Here is a 10207-nt window from a genome sequence, read left to right as displayed (position 1 = left end):
CCCGTGACCGGCCCCCGCGCGGCCCGTGACCGGCCCCCGCGCGGCCCGTGACCGGCCCCCGCGCGGCCCGTGACCGGCCCCCGCGCGGCCCGTGACCGGCCCCCGCGCGGCGGCCCGTGACCACCTCGCTTTCTTCACAGGGAGCCGCCTCCTGAAAGGCTACCGCGGCGGACACGTCGTGATCCGTTTCGCCCTCGGAGGCTGCGCCAACCGGCCTTTTTTCCGCATCGTGGCAGCGCACAGCAAGCGCGCCCGCGACGGGAAGTACCTGGAGCAGCTCGGCTGCCTCGACCCACTGCCCAACGTCCACGGCGAGAGGGTGGCGGGGCTCAACCTGGAGCGGCTGCGCTACTGGCTGGGCTGCGGCGCGCAGCTTTCCCGGCCCGCCGAGAAGCTCCTGGGTAGGTCTGGGGCGGGCGCCTGGCAGCGGACGGGGGGTGGGGGCCCGGTGCGGCCCCGTCTCACCGCCTCTTATTGGCAGGTCTGGCGGGGTTCCTGCCGCTCCATCCTATGACAGTGACCGGCGCCGAGAGGCTGCGCCAGAGACGACAGCGAGCACAGCAGGTGGGCACTGCCCCTGCGGACGGGCCCTGAGAGACGCCCCGGCCGAGAGGCCCGCCCTGGCCTGAGGAAGCATCCTGCCCTGTCAGTGCATCTGACCACATTAAAGTGTCATTTGCCCACTCTACACTGTGCATCTGCTGCTTTCTTCAGACTCCGCTCTGAATCAAAGTTTATTGTTGCCAAATTAGGTGCACAGAGATAAAAGGGGGTTCACTACTCTAATACACACAGAGAACCATTCAGCTTTTTCTAAAGGCATGCCATTTGCTCTAGCATCTCTCACTCTCCAGCAATAGCATGGCTACTGCCAGTTTCCATTTGCCTGCTCCACTTGTCAGGTGTTTTGACTCCTGGCTCTGATTTACTGTAACAGGACAATCCAGTGGTTCAGGAGAGGCCTGGCACACATAAATGCAAATGGAAGTGCAGCTGTATTTCTGTTTAATTTCTCCAGAGAGGTTCTGTACCTGTTTACAAGCAAAAGGGAAAGATTTCAGTCTCATTTAAAGAGATGGGGCATGCCTGAAGTTGAGCTATGAGTCTTACTCCTTCATCACATATTTGACCCTCTTCCAAGAGGCAAAACCCCTGCCAAAGTCTCTCTCCTACCTTAGATGCACCTTTTGCTTCTTTAGGGTTTCTTTTAGCACAACTCTTAGGTGATTCTACAAATGTCAGGCAAAGACAAGTTTCCAGTATTGCATTTCAATAAGCTTGTAGTGTAACCAGCCCAACAGAGGATGAATAGACAAAACACTAAGAAAGGGGCTGGCTTGCTTTTAACAAAATCACAATACTGAGAGAAGGTGTTTTTATTTTTGCTCATGGATTAGATGATTAAAAACCTATTCTTGGAAGTGACGGAAGCTATGAAAAAGTGGTATTGCTTTTCTGATACCTTCCTCTTCTATATATTTGGTATGTTCAGCATCACATTTTTTATAAAATGGTGACTGCACTCTGGTACAGGGTTTCTGGGAAGTTCCTCTCTAGCTTACTCTAGATTTCCTTTCTTTGCTGCAAAGGTGAAGTTTTGCATCTGCAGTGTTTTTACTATTGTAATCTAAAGGTACCACACAGCTTTTCCTTTCTGGAGCTTGCTGCTTTGAACACAAAGTATATCTGTAATGTTTCTCTTCAGATAGTTTCGTGTTGGCCTGGCTTTTTTCCCTATTAAAAATAATTTTGTTATTAAATAAAGCATCTCACTGCATACACAAGGCAGTAGAACACTTGTTTTCATGTCCTTTCAAATACCACAGTGCGATGGGGCTGCTCTCTAATGCAGCAGGGTGAGTGACTATTGGCATCAGACACTAATGTTGCACAACACAGTAATAACAGTAAATGAAGGAAGTTCTAAAAGGAGAGTGGCAGTGCTGAGGTCATGTTTTCCACAGTGACTCCTTTCAGCTTTTCTCTTGCCTTAAGTCCCCTGCTAAGGCATCTGCTGCACTGAGAAACAACATGCAGCTGATCAGGGGGACATAAAGAAAACGGTGTGTTTCTTCTCACCTAACTTGCCCTTCATTGTCTATGCAAGTAGTGGGTCTGTTTCTTATGGACCAAATTCATAACTTTTTCAGGATTCATGAACTTTTACCTGTAGGTCAGAAGAATAGTTTGTGCAACAAAGCACAGCCTCTGGGCCACTGTAAGCCCAGCCTGCCGTGGAAGCAGTGGATTTTTCTGCACAAATGCACAGTACTATGCACCAGTACAGGAGAGCTCAAGCTTAAAAAAAAATGGTATACTGGGCTTATAAAGCATAATTCTCAGCTGCTGTGATGCTGTCAGCAGAGGAAGGCTGAGAACAAATTACAGTGAACAGTTCTAGTACTGTACAAATGGTGAGAGGTGTAGTGCTGGAAAAAAGGCTGTGTCTGAGGCGTCTTGGAGTTTGCTAGAGAAAACCAGTAACAGGTAGCTATAAGCACTGAATGCCATTTACACTTTGGACTAAGCCTAACTTTCAGAAAATTATCTGATACTTTTCTTTGGAGCCATGATGAGCCCGTTGCTTAAAGGGGCCATACATAATAATGTAGCACATAGGGATCGAGGTTCAAGACTAGATCTGTGCTGTAGACACTTCACTAAATACAGCAAGAGTTAGGGCAAAAGGAGAAAATATTTTCCTTTCTTGGTAGGAAGAAGCATTAAACTTATTCAGCTCTATTTTCACTTTCCCCTCTTCCCCAAAGAGTTCTGTGGACAAAAAAAATCTGCAGTAAATAAAAAATGACTGAAAGGAGTGGGCATAAAGCAGAATCAGAACAGAGTATCATCAAGCAAAACATAGCAAAAGCTAGGTTTAAAGAGAGCTATAGCTGAAGCTTGAAAAGCTTGAATCTCTAGCATAGTAATTGTTCATAGCATATGACAGCAATACTGTTAAATTCATTGCTTAAGTAGCTCATAAGCTTGGTTAGTACTGTACCTGCACAACTCAAAAAAAATCTTCCTTTCTGCTCTGATGCTGTGATTTCCTCTGTTGACTGTTCCATTGGCTATTGCAACAAGATTTGTTATCCTTTGTTAGAGAAACCTATGCCCGGATCCTAGAAAAAGCAAAATCAAACAAACAAACAAGTTTCCATACAGCTTTTATATGTGGCTAATAATGCATCATGCCCATTTCAGATTGCTCCTCAGTCTGCTGACTGCTACCCAGTGCATATTTTGCTTTTGAATTCATCTGATTAAAGTTACTCATCGCTTGTTTTCTTCCTGCTCCCTGGACTACTACTGTGCTCCACACATGACGCAGCAGTCTGCCCTTTGTTTACTGTTAACACTATTTGGGTATTGGACTATGCTGTTGCCTTTTAGATCTAAAGTAAAACTCCCAGCTCCCACTGTGGGTTGGAGGCATTAGGCAGTAAGCTCCAATCACCAAAAATTCCCATTATTCCATGCATTTATCATTTCTGCATGGGATATAGGAGAGAGCGTGTTGGCAAGGTTTTTAACATAAAGAACTCCTTGAACAGCATAGAACACCATCTTCCCAGAACCTTCAAGTCTGTTAGGAGACAGCATGGACTGCAATACCAAGAAAAACAAGGATTCTACTAAAGGACCTCTAGCCTGTCCCAGCGCTGCTGCCCTACAGCTTTTGCTGTTGTCTTGGGTGTTGCAGCCTGAAATTTGCCAACCTAAATGTAGGCACCTTCCCCTCCACTGACCCTGCTACAGAAGCAGCAGCCTGGGACAAAGGAACAGCCAATGGAAAGTTGCCGCAGCCATTTCTCTAGTGAACATCAACAAAAACCTTCCCTGCAGGAAAGCTAGGCCAAATGAATCATTATGTCTTAACAACTACAGGTACGGAAAATGTCTATTTAGATAAATTAAACAGATGCTGGAGATCTCCCTTGGCATTTTGGTCCCAGTACTCATAGAATTCTCAATATGTTTATTGGACTTAATGCAATCCATTGGGTGTTATTATGATAATGGCATCTAAAAGTTTCTCCTCTCCCCTAAGACTGTCCCAGTCTGAGAGAGGGAAAACAAATATTAAGAAAGCTACCTTTTACACAAATTCTTTTTTTAATAAAATAAAGTGTATGTCCTATAGAGTACAAGATGACTAACTACTCATTTGTAGAAAATAAATTGACTAGAAAACTCTTTTGAATAGTTCACAATACCGCTTTTCTTTATATATATAGTCATACAATTTTATTCTATTTGATTCTTGAAAAGACTCATTTTTTCCATTCAAAGATACAGCAGAAGTTCTGAAATTATTAGGTTGTCTTTTTTGAGAGACACAGCAGAAGTCGAGTGAACTGCAGACATATGCTGAAATGCTTACAGCTAGCTTCATTACAAACATGAGACAACTGATAAGGTGTTTTCTCCATCAGTCTCCCCATTTTCCCTGCTTCTGTACATCTGTTATAAATACCTTATGAGCATCCACAAATAATTGCCATCAATCAGCCTTTAATGATATGGACTTATTCAAAATTAACCTTTAGGCATCACTGAAAAACAGCACAGCGTAAAATCATTTTCCTGCCTAAACTCATGCATCTCTTTTCCAATCAGCAATTTGCAGATTTAGACAGAATATGAAGCGTTTGGATTCCAAAAGGTAGACATCACGTTGTAGCTTGCAGTTCAACAGGGATCATATACAGTAATTTCTGTAAAATACAAAATGTATGACGAAGAGAATAAGCAAGTAATACCTTTTTAAAGTTATTTCTATGGATTTGGTGCAACTCTGCATGATAGTGACAGGCCCTGGTTTTTTTCCAGACACCACTAGTATTGCTCAAAGCCCCAAATTAACACACAGTGATGTTGACTTAAAAGTATTATGTATGTAACACTACATCAATACATATGCAAAATAAAGTCCATATCCCATAAAATAGAAAATGTAATATATATTTTATCGGGTAATGCATATAGGCATAGCAATAGTTTTATAACTATATAAATGTAGCTCATAATATTTACAGATGGTAATGGAGACATACATTATCATCAGATACACTGATTTCATCAATTGTATGAACCTTTTGAAGATTTTCACTTGCAACAAAATGATCTGCAACTCCAGCTACCTAGAAAAGGAAGTGCTCACAATTCATTTAGTGCAATAACGCTGGCTACAAAACTTAAGAGGAAAAAACATTTTAAGACCTGATACCACGTTAGCTGGTGAGACCAAACAAAGAAATAAAATAATTTTTGAGTTTAAAAGTTTGAGAAGATAAGGAAGAGAAATTAAGGTTACAAGGCAGACCAACAAGAAAGAAAAATTCTCCAAAGTCAAGTCTTTAGATTGTCAAAATCAGAAGTACCAACAACTTCTCATGCTATTTTGTTCCAGCTTTGTCCTGAACGTTTTTGGAGACAGCTGCCCCATAATCAAGGAAATGACACATCACAGATATTCCTGCAGATATGACACTACATAAGCCCAAAAAAAGAAATGAAAGATGAATATACTCATCAATCTGATAGTCCTTTATCTCTGAGTGCTTGACTTTGTAATCTCAGTAGTATTCCTCCATTTAAGTCAACACTGAGTAATATGAGACTTGCTTCTAAAATAAATTTTTAAAAAAGTAATACTCAGGAACAGATGATAAAAATGAGGGGTTCTTACAAGTTGTGTATTATGCTTTCAGCATGGGAGTATAGTAAGCCACAACAGCTAATGATTACACTAATTATTTCATCTTGGCATCGTAGATCAAGCATCAGAATAAACTTAGGCGTACAATTAAGTACAACTCATTTAAAAAGAGTGACCCTCCTGTGATAACCCTTACTCAAGACCTAAAGACCAAGTAAGCAGAAATAACCTCTACAGGGATGCCATGCACGTGTAAACACCAAAGTGTCCCTCAGCCTTGGTAAACATTGGCTGCCTACCCAAATATGGAAGCAGACTGATAGGGATTTTAGAAATAGTTTTAACTTTATTTATGACTTAAAATTAACTCCTGGCCTTAACTACAACTTGTACAAGTTCTCGCACATTTACCACCTTCTAAAATCAGAATAATTACAAAATCTTGCAGATAATGAAACCCAAAGCCCTTTTTTTACTAGTTTTACTGAGATATGGAAGATGCAGTTCTAGCTGACAAGCACTTATTCACTGGTCCCCATGCAGATTTTAAAATGTCACAAGGTAAAACTGTATAAACAACAATGATGTGATGAAGGCTTTCATACAAATTATTTTTCTTAAATTCTCAACTTAGCTCTGAGAGTAAGCTTCTACTACCCAAGAGAGGCTGATGAAAAAAGACCCTTCTCCCCAAAGCTGGATTATGGACAACTGTCCATCCTCCTGCTAAGTCATCACAAACCCCTGTAGTCTTAATTAAAAGTCTAATGTGGAAGGAAATCTGCACATATTGGCAAACATTACCAAGGACCACAGCCAGGACCTAACGAGCAGGGTTTGGGAGTCAGGCCACACCACTTTCAGCCCACAGTGGTTTCTCGTAGCACTTGGTGGGAGCTCTGTACAAGTAGAAGTCCAACCATGGAACTTCATAGAGTACTTACACCACCTAAGCAGGACCAGTTGCTCTCAGCCTTTCCAAAGTCTTAGAAAGCACCCTCCAGAGCCCAGCCTACCATAGGCAGAGGCTGTAGGTTGGACCCGCAGCTCCCAAAAGCCTCACAGGAATCACCACTGCCTTTGGCAATGGAGGATCGGGCTCTGCCTGGCCATGAGATGGCACCTTCTGCCCCCCAGACTGGCAGATCGCTGTTCCCACAGTGGCAGTACTCGCAGTGGAGTGTGCAGCCCAGCCCAGCAGCTCCCTGCCACTCAAGAGACCGAGGTTGCCCTGCTCAGGTACCAGACTTCCGGGCCTCCTGCCTCAAGCTGGACAAAACCACTGGTTCCCCTGGGAATGACAGCACCACGAGGCAGCTGGAGGGAATGGCCCCACCACTTCCTGCTGCTGCTGTGGCCCAGGGGCACAGACAGGCCTTTGCCACCTCAGGGGAAGGACCAGCAGTGCAGGCGCTGCTGACTCACCCCTCACCTTCCCACAGGCAGGGGAAAGCTCAGCAAAGCCAGTGCAGACCTTTCTCGTCATTTGCCATGCCCACTGCTGCCATCCCAGAGGTGCACAAGCCTGTTGTGCCACAATAGGAAGGCTGAAGGTGATGCAATGAGGCAGCAGAGGCTGTGGCAGCTTCTCCCATTTATTCATTCTGCGCATGGGGCAAGAGCGGACGCTGCTCCTCGGCAGGCGGAAGCTCCTCGGTGGGCAGCAGCTCGTAGGTGACACAGAGGGAGGAGAAGAGACAGCCCAGGAAGGACACCAGGCTGGCGAAGTACATGGCACTGCTGGCACTGCCCACAGCCGCTGTCAGTGGCCCCATGGCCAGAGCCACAAGGATCTGTGCCAGGAAGTACTGGCAGCTCAGCAAGGAGATGTCAACGCCCATCCCGCGCCGCATGCCCTCTGCCTGCGAGCCTATAAACTGCGGGGGACACAGCCACAGTGTAAGGGGGTGTCACAGGAGTCCCTCTCCCCTCCCCGGCCCAGGGCTCACCTCACGGCTCTGGTAGTAGTCACAGAGCAGGGAGTAGGGCAACGTGCAGAGTGTGGCAAACAGAATGCCGTAGGTAGCGCACAGTGACAGCACCACATAGACGTTTCTGGAGAGGGTGGCTAGGCCCGTGCCCAGCCCAAAGGCCAAATATGCCACAAAGTACAGCGTCCGTGTGCTGAACCGCTCCTCCAGCTTCTCCAGCACGGCTGCAAGAAAACGGAATGACATTCTGGTTGAACTGCATCCCTCCCCAGTACCAGCCAGTCAGTGGACCTGAGGCCCCGTAGTCCAGCAGTTAGGCAGCCACATCTCAGTGGCAACTATTAGGCCTCTGAGTAATCGGTGGCTTGCATGTGAGCACCAAGGGCCCCTTCCAAATCCTGTTGCCTCGATGCAGCCTCGCATGCCTCTCCATGGAGGGCATGGCAGAGCTGAAGCCTAGCAGTGCCCATGTCCCAGAGGGGTATGTGGGAATTGGTGGAGGTGGGGAGGTAGACGTATGGCATACGTGACAAAGTGCTGTGGTGCTGCATGACACCTGAACACTCTGCTGGGGAAACACAGGCACTGAGTGCTGCTGCACCAGAACTGTGCCTATGGCGGCTGCATGTATTTCTGGATTCAATGTACATTGAAAATGCCACTTGTGAAAGGAACTACATACTAAGAAAGATGTGTTTTTATTGGATTGCTGACCTCATCTGCTGTCAGTGCAGGTCAAGCTAATGAACATCATATAGTTATGTTAGCTATAACATAATACAATTACCATGAAAAAGAACACTCCGCTTCAGGACTTGTGAGGGTAGACTATGTGCAACATAAACACTGAGCTACTTGTTGCAGAAACACCACTTTTAAGGAAAGTGTGTATCTTTTCTCACAGCAGCAGTTAAGATGGCTATACCAAGTACCTGAATAGAAAGCAGCACTGAATGCATAGATGCACATTCCCCAGCAGCCCATGGTGACCCCAGCGTTGTACTTCTGATACTCATCTGAGTTGTGAGGTGCTTTTGGATTCCCTTGAAACACTACTTCTCCCATGAAGTCAGTATAGAAGAGTAACATCCCTTCAAACGAAAGCCATCCTGAAAGAAGTGAGAAGTAACCCATCAGGATTTCAGAGTATCTCTTTCCCTTTGTAAGCTTGTATGGATGTTATCAGCTATATTACAAAACACACCCGGAACACAGGTTGTGTAATGTGAGTAATACACAACAGCCACATTTATCTGAGACCACTGTTCCCCGTGCATTATGCTGCAATGTTTGTTAAAGACATTCAGGATTTTAAAGACCAAGATTTACCATTTGAATTCCAAAGTGGAACGCTAGAGGCAGAACAAAGGCCACAACATACTGGTTTAGCAAGACAGAAAAATAGATGATGACAGTCTGAGCTGCCTTCAGGACAGGACACAACTTCAGCTGACAGGACACAATGCTCCGTTTAACAGAGTGGTTTATCCCATAGTAATTTCAGGTTGCTGTTATTCTCCCACATAGAACTGGAAGGAGGACCTCATGTCATGGTTGCAGCCTCCAGAGTGCCTCTGATACAGTCAAAAACTCTACTTACAAATTGGCATCGAGGCCATTAATGCAGACAATCTCTTAATTCCTTTCATAGCCAATGAGTATTAACTACCTGGCACCTTCTGTCCAATTTTGTATACATTGGATTGATTGCAAGCCCTTCCTAATCATCAGTCACACACTGGTTAAGAGTAAAGGTAACATTACTGGTTATAGGCACTTCTGCAGTGCTGTGTTTCACACCTCCTCGTGGCCTGTTTTGGGACCCCAAAACACGTGCTGTCAAAGGGAGGAAAGCAAACACTAGTCTCAGGTGTAAGCAGGGAAATGCAACTAATCTTGGCTTTCTGTTTGATGTAAACATTCTACTTAACAGAGGTACTGATTTAGGCCATTGTTATTCCCTTTCTAGGAACAAGGCTTTACTGTTTTGTTGGGGTGTTTTGGTATTTTTTTTCCTTTCTCCTTTCTCACTGTTCTAAGAAACTAAGTATCAGAAGATACCTTATTGGTAACTGTATATAGAACAAATCAAATTCTCCCTAGTTAGCAGCCATGGCAGCAACAGGTAAAATATTGAAAAAGATTCACCCGAGGTAGTGCAGAGCTACTTCCCTGTGAAGTAGAAGACGGCACTTTCTGAATACCTAAGAAGTGGTTGATGCAGAGGTTACGAAGAGCCCTGGGCATCTGGCAGACGGTCGAACAAAGCAGTTTCACAGAGAGTGGTTGCTCAGAGGTCTCGTCTGATTCATTCAGCTCGCTCTCATACTTAACACCATTCAGCAAGATATTAGCAACCTGCACCATAAGAACTCCCAGGTCAACAAGCACAGCAAGAAAAACCTTTAAGCAAATGTATGCAGTATTGCACACCTATCTGATCATCTGAAAGATAAACTCTGCTGCTGGAGTATGTTGACTCAGAGATTAAGTGTATTAGGCTAAACCGTAAATTCAGCCTTGGAACAAGTGTTCAATGGCAGCACTACCCTGCAGCTTTCAGTATACTCGAAACAGTACTCTTCACTTCACTAGGATACTTGGCGACCAC

General features: G+C 44.9%; 2 protein-coding genes across 7 annotated transcripts in view; one reads left to right on the top strand and one right to left on the bottom strand.

Annotated features, from left to right (window-relative positions):
- Nucleotides 1-73: 73 nt before the first annotated feature.
- On the top strand, nucleotides 74-1784 carry MRPS16 (mitochondrial ribosomal protein S16; the record flags this gene model as incomplete). The annotated part of the gene is made up of 2 exons (XM_039385684.1): nucleotides 74-401; nucleotides 482-1784. Coding segments are annotated over 2 exons (441 nt in total), but the record flags the coding sequence as incomplete, so codon positions are not given.
- SLC45A1 (solute carrier family 45 member 1) overlaps nucleotides 111-10207 on the bottom strand; it is a 60182-nt gene continuing 50085 nt past the window's right edge. For 5 of the 6 annotated variants that reach the window (XM_039385674.1, XM_027751414.2, XM_027751421.2 and 2 more), the window contains 4 exons: nucleotides 9801-9954; nucleotides 8529-8705; nucleotides 7615-7820; nucleotides 4201-7542 (listed from right to left, as the gene is read on the bottom strand). In XM_039385674.1, the coding sequence (XP_039241608.1) occupies nucleotides 7261-7542; nucleotides 7615-7820; nucleotides 8529-8705; nucleotides 9801-9954 (819 nt within the window). In that variant the 3' untranslated portion in view covers nucleotides 4201-7260. Of the gene's footprint in view, nucleotides 1032-3004; nucleotides 3126-4200; nucleotides 7543-7614; nucleotides 7821-8528; nucleotides 8706-9800; nucleotides 9955-10207 lie in introns of those variants that run through there. The other variant, XR_005565126.1, reaches the window with a different exon arrangement.

Source organism: Pipra filicauda, unplaced genomic scaffold, assembly GCF_003945595.2.
Source record: "Pipra filicauda isolate LSUMZ 115617 unplaced genomic scaffold, ASM394559v2 scaffold427_size588224_pilon, whole genome shotgun sequence".
Lineage (NCBI taxonomy): Eukaryota > Metazoa > Chordata > Aves > Passeriformes > Pipridae > Pipra > Pipra filicauda.
This window is presented reverse-complemented; position numbering and strand designations above follow the sequence as displayed.